The 16691-nt window shown below is 39.6% G+C and overlaps 1 protein-coding gene across 9 annotated transcripts in view; it reads left to right on the forward strand.

Annotated features, from left to right (window-relative positions):
* ppfibp1b (PPFIA binding protein 1b) overlaps window positions 1-16691 on the forward strand; it is a 149541-nt gene that overhangs the window by 99107 nt on the left and 33743 nt on the right. For 6 of the 9 annotated variants that reach the window (XM_048607437.1, XM_048607438.1, XM_048607435.1 and 3 more), the window contains 7 exons: window positions 2504-2631; window positions 3554-3616; window positions 10375-10435; window positions 10573-10608; window positions 10948-10977; window positions 12619-12793; window positions 15460-15492. In XM_048607437.1, the coding sequence (XP_048463394.1) occupies window positions 2504-2631; window positions 3554-3616; window positions 10375-10435; window positions 10573-10608; window positions 10948-10977; window positions 12619-12793; window positions 15460-15492 (526 nt within the window). The remainder of the gene's footprint in view (window positions 1-2503; window positions 2632-3553; window positions 3617-10374; window positions 10436-10572; window positions 10609-10947; window positions 10978-12618; window positions 12794-15459; window positions 15493-16691) is intronic. The other 3 variants (XM_048607440.1, XM_048607439.1, XM_048607442.1) reach the window with 3 other exon arrangements.

The following is a 16691-nucleotide window of genomic DNA, read 5'->3' on the forward strand; positions in this document are numbered from 1 at the left end:
ATTCTTTACAGTACTTGGGTACTGAAGAAGTCAAGGCACTTAGCTCCTTTATATTAAGTGTTTCTAGAGTAAAATTTTCTTTCAAGTTATGGAGTTATACAGCATAGAAATAGGCCCTTCACCATGTCTATGCTGACCATCAAACACCAAGCTACACTAATCCCAATGACCTGCAATTTGATCCATAGCTGACTATGCCCCTTATTTAAAGTACTCATCCGGATGCAAGACTACCTGCCTCCACCATCCTCTCAAGCAGCGTGTTCCATATATTTATCACGCTCTGGGTGGGTAAAACATGTTCTCAGATCTCCTCAAAATCACTTACTTCTCACCTTAAACATATGCTGTCTGGTCTTAGACATATCTGCTGTGGGGAAGAGATTCTCTCAATCAACTCTGTCAATGCGCCTCATAATTTTGATTACCTCAATCAGGTTGCCCCCTTGGCCGCCTTTGCTCCAAGGAAAACAAACTGTCTATCCAGTCTCTCCTCACAACTGAGACTTTTCATCCCTGACAACATCCTGGTGAATCCTCTCCCCCACCCTCCAGCGCAATCATCCCCTACTGATAGTGTGGCGACCAGGACTGCACACAGTATTCCATCTGTGGCCTAACCGCTGTTTTTGAAATAAGACTTGTAACAAGACTTCCTTGCTGCCATATTCTACGCCCCAGTTAATGAAGGCAAGCAGCCCACATGCCATCTTTTCCATCCTCCCCATCTTTGACACCTTTAAGGATCTGTGAACTTGTGCACTAAAGTCCTCTTGTTCCTTTCTACTCCCTTGGGTCCTACCATTCATTGTGCACGTCCTTCCCTTATTAGACCTCCCAAAATGCATCACCTCACACTTAGTGGGGTTAAATTCTATCTGGCATTGTTCTGTCCAATTTACCAGCTAATCATTATCGGACTGCAGTTTGAGACCGCCCTCTTCACTAACACCACCACCACCACCAATTTTCATGTCATTTGCAAACTTACTAATTAAACCTTCTATATTCATATCTAATGTAAATAACAAACAGCAAGGGTCTCAGCACTGATCCCTATGGTACACTGTTGGTCACAGGCTTCCAATTCCAAAAGCATCCCTCCCCCATCAACCTTTTCTCCTCTTTGTAGACCAATTTTGGATCCAGTTTGCCAATTTGTCTTGGGTCCCCATGGGTTTGTCTCTTTTGGACCAGCCTTCTATGTGGAACATTATCAAAGGCATTACTAAAGTCCATGTAAATCTCATGAACTGCACTGCCGTCATCAAGATATTTACTAACCTTTCCAAAACCTCAATTAAATTAATCAGATAGGATCTCCCTCTAACGAGTTTCTGTTGTCTATCTCTGATCAATCTTAGTCTTTCCAAGTATTGATTAATCCTGTCGTTCAGAATATTTTCCAATAATTTCCCTACCACTGGCATGAGGCCAACTGGTCTGTAATTTCTTGGCCTACCCCTGCTGCCCTCCTTGAACAAAGGAATGTCCTACATGATGACTCCAGTTAGCACTGCTGCCTCAAAGCACCAAGAACCTGTGTTCAATTCCATCCTCGGCTCACTGTGCATATTTTGCATGTTCTCCCTGTGTTGGAATGGGTTTCCTCCAGGTGCTCCGGTTCCCTCCCACAGCCCAAAGATGTGCCAGTTAGACCATGCTAAATTGTCCAGGAGGTGGATTAGCCATGGTAATATGTGGGGTTACTGCATAGGGTGGGCCTGGAGCAGGGTGGAATGCTTTTGGGAGGGTTGGTTTGGATTTGACTGACGGCATGGCCTCTTTCCACACTGTAGGGATTCTATGATTAGCAATCCTCCAGTCATCTGGCACTTCACCTATTGTCGGTAAGTATTAACTATATCTGTCAGGGCCCATAGAAGTCTGGGATACATCTCATAATGTACAAGGGATTTATGCACCTGTATGTCTGCTAAAACATTACTAATTAATTATTATTCATTATTAATCTAGCACTAATTCTTATGTTCTGGAATCTCGCCATCCCAGCCGAAATCCCCAGCGACAATATGATTCTTCTCTGAATCCACCAGCTCCATGCATAGATTGTCCCTTTGGTCTCTAATAGGTCCCCCTCTTTACCTGGTAATTATTTTACTTTTAATATACTTAGAAAAAGCGTTGGGGATTTCCCTGATCCTTTCTGCCAAAGATATTTCGTGACCCCTCTGCCCTCCTGATTTCCTTTTACAGGCAACTCCTGCACACACTATACTTTGAAGGAACAAAAAGAAAGTTGCTGGAAAAGCTCTGTCCATCTGCCGAATTTTATGTTCAAATACACAAGCGCACAAACTTCAGAAGTCACCAGACTTGAGATGTTAACTCTGCTTTCTCCCTGTAGATGCTGCCAAAGCTGCTGAGTTTCACCAGCAATATGGTTTGGTTTTGGATCTCCAGCAACCAAAGTTGTTTGTTTTTATTTTGTTAAAAGAATGCAATGGCTGAAAAGTACATCATTTGCTCATTTTTTTCTTAGGAGCCAGTTGAAATCCACACTAGCATCCTTCAAGTGCCAATTCCAATAGTTTCATCTACTCCTAAGACTCATGCTCCACAGGTAGATAAGAAGATGGAGCCTGAAGTTGAAACAACATCTGATGTTGGGTAAATCACAATTTAGCTTTTTTGCCAACTTTAGAAGGTTGAGTGTAACTGTGACACTTTAAAGACTGTGATTGACATTCTATATGATATGAAGATATATATTTGAGTATCAGGCAAATAACATAATGGCTCAGATTTTCCTGTGTCCAGCTTAGACAGAGTTTCACATAAGCACCCTGCAGAATCTCAGTTGTAGCTGACTCCAAAGGAATTTGCATGGAAGTTAAAAAATTCTACTGTACAGTCTCTCCCTCCCAACCTAAACCCAATCGACTGTCATTTACCTTGCCACTTAGCACCCTATCACCTTCCGACATGCTCCCCTCCCTAGCTTGCATCCTACTTCGTACTCATCTGTCACCCTACCCATCTGGAAACCAGTCCCCTGCCCACCTGGCACCTTTTCCATCTGCCCCAGCCCCCTAACATCTTAACTATTTACTTAGTGTTTGACCATGGTTGTCAGGACTCTTAATTGTCAGAATGCATCCGCTGACTTCTGTGAAAAGGAGGGTATGATTTGTTTTTTCCCTGGCAATTCTGCAGTATGAAAAAAACTGTCAGAATGGAAGAACTGCTCCACATTTATGAAAGAACCTTGGTCAGAATCTCCTGCAGTGAATGTGGAGCTCCCTCCTCTTGTTTAAAAAAAAAAGACGGGCCAGAGTGGCAATCAGTGCGAGATTGCCACTCAAAAAATGCAGTCCAGTATCGTTAAAATAACTTACCAAGTCAACAGCATAATTTAGAGACTAACTTGAATACCTAACCATTCTATTTATTATTCAAAAATATATGTTTATGGATGAATTTGGAGCTAATTTAGCTACCTTTAGAGCATTGGTAGTTAGTGATGTTTTTTTCTAAGAAAATGTGCAAATTTGTACAATGTAACCAGATGTAAATTTACATTTTACTACAGTGAAATACAGTCAAGTGATATCTCTTCATTAATTGAAGAAACTGTCATATGTGACAGTCCTATGTAAGTATGATACAAATGCAAGATCTTTTCACAGCAGTCCTGTTAGATAATTAAGACAAATAAATTTTACAGGTTGTTTCAATCTGATTTTTCATTCAATGTTATAAACTGTCTACCTGCCTGATGAGAAGCTTATGTGGAGGTGATACACTGTTACATTTGAGTTTATTAACAGGACTTCTGAGGTCTTTTGTTTTTAAAGATGTATCTAAGAAAAATTATATAATAATGCTGCACTTAAAGCGCATTCAGGTCTTGCCTGCTTAAATGTAGAAAAGTCATAATATGGAATGAACACAGCGCAGAAAGATGCCAGTCAGCCCTAGCAAGTCCATGTCAACTCTGCAAAACAGCTTTTAGCTACATCCAGCCCTCTGCCCTTTCCTGATTATTCTTGCAACTTTTCCCCCCCCTCTTCAGGTACTTATGCTATTTCCTCTAGAAATTCACAATTGAATCTGCCTCCACTGTACTCTGAAGCAATACATTCTCTATATCATAACCAATAGATTCTTAAATTGCCGACCTCTGGTTCCTGACCCCTTGGTCAATTGAATCAATGTTTCCTTGTTCCCCAAAATCCTAAGGAGATTTGTTACTAGCTGCCTCGGAGTTTGAAGAATAAACAAGGCAAAAGGGTTAAGATTTGATAATAGTAATCATTGGCAAATTGAAAGTCATTGACATCCTGAAGCCTGAATGTATGCTGGAAGCAGGTTCTATCATGGATTTCAAACGAGCATTGAATTATCCTCTAAATAGAAAATGTTGCAGGGCTTTTAGGGGGGAAATAGCAGAGGAGTGGGATGTCACTGCAAGAGTTCCTGAAAGTGGTGTCTTCAACCAGCCAGCTTTGCTGCTTCATCAATGACCTTCCTTCCATCATAAGATCAGAAGTGAGGATGTTCGCCCATGATTCTACAATGTTCAGCACCATTCAACTCCATAGGGTACTGAAGCAATGTGTGTCCATTCACTAAACGACCTGAGTGACATCTAGGCTTAGGCTAATATGTGACATGTGACATGCAACATGCTTACCACAAGTGCCAGTCAGTTACTATCTCCAGCAAAAGAGAATCCATCCATCGCACCTTGATTGATCAGTGACATTACTATCACCGAGTCCCCACTGTCACCATCTTAAAGGTTAACATTGATCAGATACTGAACTGGACCTGCCATATAAATGCAGTGATTACAGGAGCATATCAGGGACTCGCCACTTGTCTCCCCATATACAAGGCCTGCAGGGATGGAATAGTCAGTAGTTGCTTGAATGAATAGAGTTCCAACAACTCTGGAAATCCATTAGGTCAAATCAGCCTGCTTATTTGGCATCCCATTCACCACCTTTGCCAATCATTCCCTTCACCACAGTCACACCATGACAATTAAATGCACCATCTACAAAAAAAGCACTGAAGTAACGCACCAAGGTTTCTTCATTAGCTCCTTCAAGACTCATAAGCTCCGTCACCTAGGTGCATGGCAGCACCACAACCTGCAAGTTCCCTTCCTAGGTCCACGTGATTCTAACTTGGAATAATATCATCATTGTTTAATTGTCCCTGCATTGAAATCTTGGAACTCCCTAACAACATTGAGTGTCTCTACACTTCAGAGACTGCAGCAGTTCAAGATGGCAGCTAACCATTACCACCTTCAAAGTAATTAGGAATGGTCAATAAATGCTTCCTGAACTAGTGATACCCACATCCCATGAGCAAATTTTTAAAAGGTAATCTTCTACTGCAGAGGGCCAACACAATGCAACAGTCTGAATAACCTGTAGTGTTTAACATTCTATGATTCTCAAGCCTCCTCTCAATTTCTTCTCTCCAAAATTGGAGGTGTAGTGGACAGCGAAGAAGGTTACCTCGGAGCACAATGGGATCTTAATCAGATAAGCCAATGGGCCAAACAGTGGCAGATGGAGTTTAATTTAGATAAAAATGAGGTGCTGCATTTTGGAAAAGCAAATCAGGGCAGAACTTGTACACTTAATGGCAAGGTCCTGGGGAGTGTTGCTGAACAAAGAGTCCTAGGAGCGCAGGTTCATAGTTCCTTGAAAGTGGAGTTGCAGGTAGATAGGATAGTGAAAAAGGCATTTGGCATGCTTGCCTTTATTGGAAAATGCATTGAGTAAAGGAGTTGGGAGATAATGTTGTCGCTGTACAGGACATTGGTTAGGCCACTTTTGGAATACTGTGTGCAGTTCTGGTCACCCTGCTATAGGAAGGATGTTGTGAAACTTGAAAGGGTTCAGAAAATATTCACAAGGATATTGTCAGGGTTGGTGGTTTTAAGCTATAGGGAGAGGCTGAATAGACTGGGACTGTTTTCCATGGAGCATCGAAGGCTGAGGGGTGACCTTGTAGAGGTTTATAAAATCATGACTGGCATGGATAGGGTAAATAGACAGGATCTTTTCCCCAGGGTGGGGGAGTCCAAAACTAGAGGGCATAGGTTTAAGGTGAGACGGGAAAGATTTAAAAGGGACCTAAGGGGCAACTTTTTTACATGGAGGATGGTACATGTATGGAATAAGCTGCCAGAGGAAGTGGTGAAGACTGGTATGATTACAACATTTAAAACGCATCTGGATGGGTATATAAATAAGAGTGACTTAAAGGGATATGGGCCAAATGCTGACAAATGGGACTAGATTTATTTACGATATCTGATTGGCATGGATGAGTTGAACCAAAGGGTCTGTTTCCATGCTGTACATCTGTGACCCTAATATGCAAGCCCAGCTTCTGCAATCGAGCAGTGTGACTGAAGTCCCTCATCTGTGTAACCATTCTTTCAAAACTTTTTAGCATGCTACCTATTACCTTCATATCCTTCCTAAAATGTGATGTGAAGAATTGAATGTAATTGTGTAGTTGAGGAAGAACCAATGTTTTTTTAAAGGTTCTTCATAACTTCCTTGCGTTTGGTATTCTATGCCTCTATTTTTGACATGAGGATTTGATTTGTCTTTTTAACCATTATCTCGATCTGCCCTCCTCCCCCACCACTTCATTTTGAGAGAATGGGCAAAAGTCTGCCAACTCGAGTACAATAAGAAAATGTGAAGTTGTTCTCTTTGGCAGGAAGAATGATTAAGCTGTTGTTAAAGTATTACTTAAACTGAGAATGACTGCAAAAATTTAAGGTGCAGCAGCATTTATATCATAGAATCCCTACAGTGTGGAAACTGGCCATTTGGTCCACCAAGTCCACACTGACCCTCCAAAGAGCATTCCACCCAGACCCAAACCCCTACCCTATAACCCTGCATTTCCCATGGCTAATCCATCCTGCCTGCACATCCTAGGACACTATGGGCAATTTAGCTTGGCCAATCCACCTAACCTGCATATCCTTCGACTGTGAAAGGAAACTGGAGCACCCGGAGGAAACCCACGTAGACACGAGAATGTGCGAACTCCACACAGTTGCTCAAGCTGGAATCGAACCAGGGTCCCTGCTTCAAGTTTGAGTTTTGAGAATTAATACACCAGTACAACATGTAATCAAGAAGGCTAGTAGATGCTATTTTCAGTGGTGTTTAGAAGAGTTGAGGGGTCCCTTACATAGCAACATAGAAGATGAGAGCAAAGAGTAGGCCATTCAACCCCTAAAATCTCCTCCGCCATTCAACCCCTAAAATCTCCTCCACCATTCAATATGATCATTGCTGATCATTGAGCTCAGTACTCAAATCTAGTCCTCTCTCGTATCCCTTTAGCCTCAAGAACTATATCTACTTTCTTTGAAAATACATGTTTTGACCTCCACCAATTTCTGTGGTAGTGTAGTGGTAGGCCAAAATACAGTTTGCTTTCAGTGACTAATGCTCTAGGGACACCCAGGTCTCCCTTCTCAATTTACAGCCATTCAAGAGTACATACATTTAAAATAACCTACCTTCCTATCTTTGCCACCAAAGTGGGTAACCTCACATTTCTCCAAATTATACTGCATCTGCCACGCATTTACCCACTCTGTAAGCCTATCCAAGTCACCCTGCAACATCTCTGCATCCTTCTCAAAGCTCACCCTTCTACCCAACTTTGTCTCATCTGCAAATTTTGAGAGATTACATTTAGTTCCCTCATTTAAATCATTAACATATATTTTGAATAGCTAGGGTCCTATTACCAATCTCTTTGTAAACCCACTAGTCGCTCCCTGCCCGTTCAAGAAGAAAAGCCATTTCTTCCTACTCTGTTTCCTGTCTTCTAACCAATTTTCTATCCATCTCAATCCATTACCCCCAATCACATATGCTTTAATTTTACTCATTAACCTTTGCCAAAAGCCTCCTGAAAGTCCAAATAAACCGTGTTTAATGGCTCTCCCTGATCAACTCTAGTTACATCCTCAAAGAGTTCCATAGATTTGTCAAGCATGATTTTCTTTTTATAAATCCAGGCTAACTGTGTCTGATTCTACCAGTCTTTTCTCAGTGCTCTGTTATCAAGGATTTTATAATGGACTATATCATCTTCCCCCTACCGATGTCAGACTCACTGTTTGTAATTCCCTGTTTTCTCCTTATCACCCATTTTAAACAGTGGGGTTGCATTAACTCTCCTCCAATCTGTAGGATCTGTTCCAGAATCACAGAATCTTGGAAGATGACCATCGATGTATGTGTTATTTGTGGGAGCACTTCCTTAGGTACTCTGATGTAGTTTATCAAGCCCTGGGGATTTATCGGCCTTTCAATCCCAAAAGTTTCTCCAGCAGCATTTCTCTACTAATACAGATTTGCTTCAGCTTCTCCCTCTCTCTCAACCCTGTGTTCCCCATCGTTTCTGGTATGTTATTACTGTCCTCCTTTGTGAAGACAGAAGCAGACTTTGAATTTAGTTTGTCAGCCATTTTTGCTGTCCATTGTAAATTTCCCCAATTTGACTGTAAGGGGTCTACATTAGTTTTTGCTGAGTATATTCTCTTTACATACCTATAGAAACTTTTACAGTCAGTTCTGATGTTCACAGCAAGCTTACTCATACTTTTTTTTCCTCTTAATCAAAACTTTTGTCTTCGTTTGCTGACTTCTAAACTGTTCCAATCCTGGGCTTTTCTTGCCAATTGGTATGTTTTTTTTGCATCTAATTCTATCTCTAACATTCCTCTTAAACCTTGCTGTCTTTGTACTCTTGTACTGGACAGGAATATACACTTTGTATAGTTCATTCATTTGTTCTTTGACAGCCTGTGCACTGTCATTCCTTTAAGTAACACTTCTCAATCTATCATCGCCAACTCACACTTCATACTTTTGTACTTGTCTTTATTAAGATTCAGAATCAACTGTCTCTCTCTTCATATTGATGAAGAATTCAATCTTAATTATGGTCTCTTACAACTATATTACCAGTTGTTCCTTTCTCATTAAAATACCCAGTCCAAGAGATGGCCTAAACAACACAAACAAAAACAAAGTTGCTGGAAAAGTTCAGCAGGTCTGGCAGTGTCTATGAAGAAAAAACAGAGTTAATGTTTCGGGTCCAGTGACTCCCCTTCAGAACAAAGATATGGCCTGTTTTCTAGTTGGTGCCTGTGTGGTATTATAACTAATTTGATTTGTCCAATCTACATCCAGATTAAAGTCACCCATAATTACAGATGTACTTTTAACTCATGCATCTGATTTCCTTTTTAATACCACTCCCAACATCATTGCAGATTGATTGTTCCTTATACCACACCCAGCAATGTTTTTTGCCCCTTTGTTTTTAGCAATTCTGCAAACACGGATTCTACATTGAAGAAAGTTAATAGCTCGGACAATGTTATATTTATATCAACTTTACTCAGAAATGTAACTCCACCTTTTCCTTTTTGTCTGTCCTTCCTAAATATTGAATACTTGATTGAAGCGTATACAACCCTAAATGATCCTGTGAAAGTGAAGTTTGAAAAAAAGATGTTCAGGTGCAGAACTATGGAGTAGTAGTTTACTTTAAAACAAAATTGAGGTTGCCTGTTAGAAAAGATTTTTTTTTTTTGTTGAGGGTTGTCCAACTTGGAACACTTTGACTCGGAAGGCAGATGCAAGTCAGTGGATATCCCCTTTTAAGCAGGGGAATCAAGGGTTATTGAAGTAAATGAGAAGGTGGAATTCTAAACGCAAAGAAATCAGCCGTGATCCTGCGGAATGGCAGAGCAGGCTTGAAGGACCGAATGATCTACTACTGCTCCTATATTGTCTGTTTATCAGCTTCTGTTCCCGTTTAAGAATGGAATAGACCCTAATCGGCTCCAGAATTCAAATGTCAGAAATCTGTTTTCTCTATCGATATCCTTCAAGATAAATAACTCCCGCCTAATGTGACAATGTAACTGTTGAAAAATCAAACTTCTAGTATAGATGCATTAAATTAATCCTTTCTCGATGGCCTCCATTTTATTCAAAAATAAATGACAGACAATATTTAGCTGAACAATGGCTATATAATTTGATAAAGGAATATGCCTGTTCCACTAATTGGCATGAAGTTCTTTTCCAGGGGCTCGGCCCCACTGTTGTATTACAACGGAAATGCTTAGCAGATCTTGCAGCATCTTGGCTCACAGACCTAAACATGTTAAATTTTGTTTCTCTTCATAGATGCTGTTAGACCTGCTGAGTATTTTAAGCATTCTCTGTTTCTATTTACTTCAATATTTTCTCTATTTGTGAGCCCATAGATTTGGAGCTTAGTTTGGATGATGATGCTATGAACTGAAACATCCTCACAACTATTTTATTACAGATTGTCAGAAGTACACAAGTTTGGCAGTCAGGAGAACCTGAGGACGGAAGAGGAGAACAAGGTTTGTTTAGTTTCACCATTTAGTCTCATGGTTTAAACCAGAAAAATATTAATGCTTATTGTAGTGCCAACTGTAGCCTCAGCAACCTCCTTTATTACCTTACAATATTTAAATTTGTTACCTTTGTCTTTGAACAGAAATTATCTCTGGAACCTGTTCAGAGCCCAATAGAGGTACAATTTCAATGTTCTGGCTTTTTTTGTAAAAAAAGCACTTGTTGGGACAGAGGTCCCAGCGGTGATCTAGACTGTTGTAAATCTGATAATTCTGTAACAGCTATCAGATTGTTTAGACAAAACCAATGATCTTGTTTTTATTAAAATCATGTATATATCTGAACTGTTAATTGCTGTAGTATTAATAATTTCCAGATGTAAATTGATAATCAGCTAGAAGATTACGTACCTTATATATTTTACACCCAATTGATGATGTAGGGCCATTTCGTACTGTTCTAATGTTGACTTTTTTCTCTTCTCTTCCCTTTCTGTCTCCAACTATTATATTTTCAGCTGGCAGGGAACATTTTGCTCTTGATTAAGGTTAGCTGTCAACGTTTCTGTTAACTGGGTGGAAAATGATCTGTTTCATCCCATTTAGCTGTAATTTATTTTTGAGCTTGTCCTAAGACAGGTGGTTTTGCATTGCTGTGGTCAGTATTACCATTAACAATTAGAGTTGATTTGGCGCTTTATAAGCATTCCAGAACTGTATTTGGAATCTTAGTATTTGATAGAGATCAAGAGATCTTCGTTAAAGATTGCGAACCAAGATTGCACTTTTATGGAAGATGTCCAAAGTATTTTACTTGAGAAAAAATGCCTTGCAGTCAAGAATATGTATCTTCATTTTTGAACTACTTAAAAAATAATGATCTGTAATTGCAGGTGGCATTTTTAAAGTGAAATTTTCATATTATTTACTTTAATTGAACCATAACATTAAATTGGACAATACCAGCACTACTGATTGACTTAACCTGGCTTGCTGCGGAATAGTTTCTCATCATCCAGGCAACTGAGCGGGAATTTGTTTCAGAAGGAAGTTATTTTTCAAATATGTATGTTTCAAATTTGAACATGCATAGGGCTCCCTTATTTTAAAGTACAGCGATCTCCATGCTAGAAGCACTTTTACTTCATCTTGTTTCTACTCCTTTTGTTCTTCTGTAACCATTTTCATGATTTGCTACTACAGTGTACATGTGAAAGTTTTGTTATTGCCTAACAGGTCCACTTATGCTAGTAAAATAAAGTTGAATTAATTATAGTGGAAGACGTTAACTATTGCTTCTGGTGAGGGCAGAGTGGTTTTTGTTGAAGTTGGTGCTATTCTTCCAAAATCATGACCCATCTTTCATCATTGGAGCATTGTTCACTTTTACCATATGTTAATGCCACTTTTGCTGTAACTTCCAGCTTTATAGTGCTGCCAATATAGGCTTCCTCCCTTCACTCTGTGTATAAACTGTAGCTAATTAAGCACTGTGCTGCTCAAATCCTCTCCCCACTGTGATCAAAATTTTCCTCATCAGCCCCATTTGCATTCCTGGTGTCCATAAATTCTTCATGCTGGATTTATTTTTGCACCATGGACTCAGCGAACCTATTTGTCTAGTTCCCAACTATACTTCCAACCTGGACCTTCCATTCATCTGTCTCAGGATTATTACTTGATATCTCTCCTAGCTGGCCATAAAATTACCGGAAAATTGAATTGAACTTCACAATATGTCCAATACCACAACCATCAGGCTATCTTATCTCTCCTTTGCCCCATTATAGCTCCACTGAGCCTAATACAGACATCCTTCATGTTAATGTTTGTGCATTTATCAGGCACGTTGTTTCAGCAGGCTGAAAAGGCTTTAAACCCTTGTCCTAGAAATTACTTTTAAATTGGCATGTGTCATCTCCCAGGTATACAGTTCCTTTTAACCCAAGTAGCCTAGTTTAGAATGATCCATTTTGTAGTATTTTGGCATTTTCAATAGATAGAAGAGATGATTTGATGATTTTCATGTTCTGGAGAATCCTGTTTTATTGTAAAATGCAAGCTTTTGGGAATCAAATACTACTCAGTAAAATTGCTTAAATTTCCTAACATCTATTCTGATGAAAACTTAATAGTTCTACAGATGCAAAATATCCTAGGAACTAAAGTGTACCATTAAATTCATCTAGAATAAAGCATGTATGGAGATTAGTAAGCTTGCATCTCTGCCACCAAAGCCACCAAATGGACATCAGAATTCGCTGGATGATGAAAGTGCAGCCTCAAAAAAAGCCAGAGCTTCTTTTGGCCGTGGATTCTTCAAGATCAGAGGTAGCAAGCGAACAGCTAGTGCACCTAACCTGGGTAAGTAAACATGAATAGTTTAAAAAAGTTCAGTATGAATAACTTTAATTGGTGTGTAGATGCAAGGCAAGATTGTATTTATTGTGTTGATCTTGCTGTGCAATCCGTGCCCCCTGCCCCTTCCAAAAGAAAGATATTAAGTCAAGCACATACTGTGAGATTGGAATTGCACACACACCAGGTAGATAGAGATGAGCATTATTTAATCCTTCCAGTTTTTAAAATTCCTTACTTTGGCTGCTTCCATAGTCATTTTCTGGTGCCAGACCATAAATTACAGATCTATTGAAATAACTTTTTATGGTGATGCTGAAAAGAGATGTGTTACTGAAGCTTTTCATCTTCCACAAATCAGGGCAAATGCAAGAATAGCAAATTTCAAAGCAAGTAAGCAAATTGTTCTGCCCAAGAAACAGAGTGCTAATTGGCTGGCAAGTGGACTCTGGTTGAGTAATGCAATGGGAAGCCACCACAGAAAAGTGTCCATTCTAGCTTTTAAGTTGATAAGGCACAAAGCCTAGTCAAATTCCTTTCTCCTGCAGAGGACAGGTCCTTGCTTACGAATAAATGTAGCTTCTACCAAGTGTAAGTGAGCCATATTGTATGAGCCTTTGGTATAATTATTGACACTTGCAGTATTCCAGTTTTGCCCAATTATGGGATTACATCTAAAGTTGGACACTATGTTTTTAGTTTTTGCAAGCGCAAGGCAAATGGTGGACTAGTTTTAGTTCGGGAAACCTGGTCAGCATGGACAAGTTGGACCAAATGGTCTGTTTCCATGCTGTATGACACTCACTCCATGACTGTATAAGTTGAGTATGGTCTGTTGAGAACAGCCAAAGAGATGTGCTATTTGAAATGATCCACCAGTCACTGGACATATGGTCCACTTACCTGGCATTGTAAAAACCTGCTTTATATTTTTAAGAAAAGAATTCTCAAACCAACTATTGCTCATCATTGAGTTTGGAATGCAATACGTTAAGACATAAAATAGCTGAAACTCTTGTAAACTAATCTCTTTAGATGTTCACCTGGTGTTGAAACTGATTGATAAATGTGATATACGCTTGAAAAATATGCATTTGCTTTCCCATTGTCTTCAACCTACCCAAGTAACTGAGTTTGATTTAATGTGTCTGACCTGATGTGCATAATATTCAGAATATTCAATAAAATAGTATTCGGATGGGCGCAGTGTGTTTTGGGCACTTTATTGTTCTGTTGATAAATCTTCACTATTGTATAGAACAAGATGTGTGATGCAGTTGGCTAAAATCATTTAATTTTGTTCTACAATGCCAGGAAATGACCAACTTCAAGTGAAAATGTAACCATTTATCCTTGATAATTAATGGTATTATCATCATTGCATCCCTTATTGTCGATATCCTGGGAGATGCTGTTGACCAGGCATTGAAATGGACCAGCCATCATAACTATAAAACTATCAGAGCCTATGAATTTTGTGGCAATGAATTCCTATCCTAACTTCTCGACGTCTGTCACAATCTACAAAGCACAAGTCAGGACTGTGATGAAATATTCTTCACTTGCCTGGATGAATGCAGAGCCAACAACTCAAACTTGACACCATCCAAAACAAACCAACCTCTTGGATTAGCGCTCCACCTACCACCTTTAACATCCATGTCCTTCACCACTGATGCACAGTAGCAGCAGTATGTACCACCTACAAGATGCACTGCAGCAATTCACCCAGGTTCCTCAAACAGCATCTTCTAAATCTGAGATTTCTGCCAATGAGGCAAGAGTAGCAGATGCATGGGAACATCACCATCTGCAAGTAACCCTTCAAGTCACACACCATTCTGACTTGAAACCATTGCTCCTTTACCATCACCAGGTTAAAATTCTGAAAATCACTCTCTTAATGTCAGTTAGGGATGGTCAATAACTGTTGACCTAGCCAGGTATGCCCACATCCCATGATTGAGTTTGTAAACCTCTCTAGACTATGCAAGCAGGTTTTTCTTGCACTATTTTAGATAATGTTCTAAAGAAGAAATATAGAAACTTTTTAACTGTTCAAAGTGCACATTGATACCTTCCATTTTATCTGTTACACTATAATGAAATGGAGATACTGGGGTGGACAATGTCAGAAGTCACATTACACCAGGTTATAGTCCAGCAGTTTATTTGAAATCATGACCTTTCAGAGTGCTGCTCCTTTGTCAGCTGAAGTGATTTGGCAAAGGAGCAGCGCTCCGAAAGCTCATGATTTCAAATAAACCAGTTGGACTATAACCTGGTAGTGTGACTTCTGCCTATAATGAAGGTCGCCTTTCTACTTAGTTATAACTATTTTATGTGTACAAATCGAACTATGAAAATGGTGTTATTGAATATCTGTCTAGTTGATTGCATTCTTAATACTTAACAATTTACTTGATACAGCTTAACTAAGGCAACTCCTTCCAGTTCAACCATTACCCTCACTTGTCAACAAAATTGTCACCATTGTTTGTTTAAATTAAACATCAGTACTTGACTACTTTTGTTAATGTTGTGAACATTTCCTGACCTTTCTGATTGGAGTGCTTTGTATTTGTAAATTGATCTGTACTTTACCTTGTTATTTCGCATATTCTGTGCTGCCGTGTTCCTCACCATCATGCACATTTTCTGGATGACTGAAGATCGCAGTCGAAGTGCAAGTGCACCGATGCTAGGTATAGTATAGCTGCATGTTTGACTGCACCAATGCCTTGCTATGGACGTATCTTGCAGCTGTTTATTACTGTACATGCTCAGCAGAGCTAATGAAGATGTGAAGGTTAAGCTTAAACTAAATAAATCCTATAATACTGTGTCAATGCAACATGAATCTTTAAACTGCAAAATCTGCCTTTAGCTTTGAGTAGAATGTTCAGGTCACCTGAAGGCAGAGATTGCTGTTTTAAGTTACTAGCATTAAGCTAGCTCTACAGTTCCTTTCAAAACGCTCTATTCATTTTCGCTCTTATCTGGATGATGGCCTGCTGGATTTCGGGTTGCTCTACCTTGGGAGTTTTGCTTTCTTAGTTTGTCAAAAGTGAACTTCATTGCATGTATGACTGCTAGTAACCAGAGAAGAGAGAATAATAGCTTTCATTTACAAAATAACTTTAATATCGAATAAAAGAAGTCTTAGATGCCTTTAATTTTCTCAAATTTGGTATAGGCATCAGACTGCTATGAAAAAGCTTGGATATCAAACCACCAGACGCATGCTACAGTGTGTGATGATCAGCCTTGTTTGGTTATCTAGCCCTGTTTGGTTTAAAGTATACAGCTTTAAATGCTACTAAATACTGCAGTTCATTGGGACTATTGACAGATTGTACAGTCACTGCTTTGGCATCCCTGTTTTCCTGCTATTTCATGGGAATATGGCAGCATTAATCACTCATGTAACTGTGCCGAAAGAAAATGTAGACATGTTAACACAGTAGTTTTTTTCAATTCACTTGTGGGACATCGGCATCACTGGCTCGGCCAGATTTTACTGCCTGTCCCCTATTGCCTTTGAACATGTTGGGTCTAATCTCTTCACTGACTATTCCACTGGTTTCTTGCAGGTTTTCAAGCTGCACCTCTATCTTGTAAACCATTCATGCACTCAAATGTTACTCTATACAATCTCTATCAAATTAAACAGAATGGGAATTGGCTGGCACAAGAGAAGACTTTTCATTGGCCAGGCCTTTACCTAGCACAAAAGAATCTGGTTATGGTGGTTACAAGGAAGAAAATGCCACGATAGTGTCCTAAACTCAACCATCCGCAACTACCTAATGACAACCCCTCCTTCGTACGAATGGCAATAATATGAAGTGAGGATGTTGGCCGATGATTGCAATGCCCTGATTGCCACTCAGTTTCTCACATA

This window comes from Rhincodon typus, chromosome 18 (assembly GCF_021869965.1).
Source record: "Rhincodon typus isolate 14 chromosome 18, sRhiTyp1.1, whole genome shotgun sequence".
Classification (NCBI taxonomy): Eukaryota; Metazoa; Chordata; class Chondrichthyes; order Orectolobiformes; family Rhincodontidae; genus Rhincodon; species Rhincodon typus.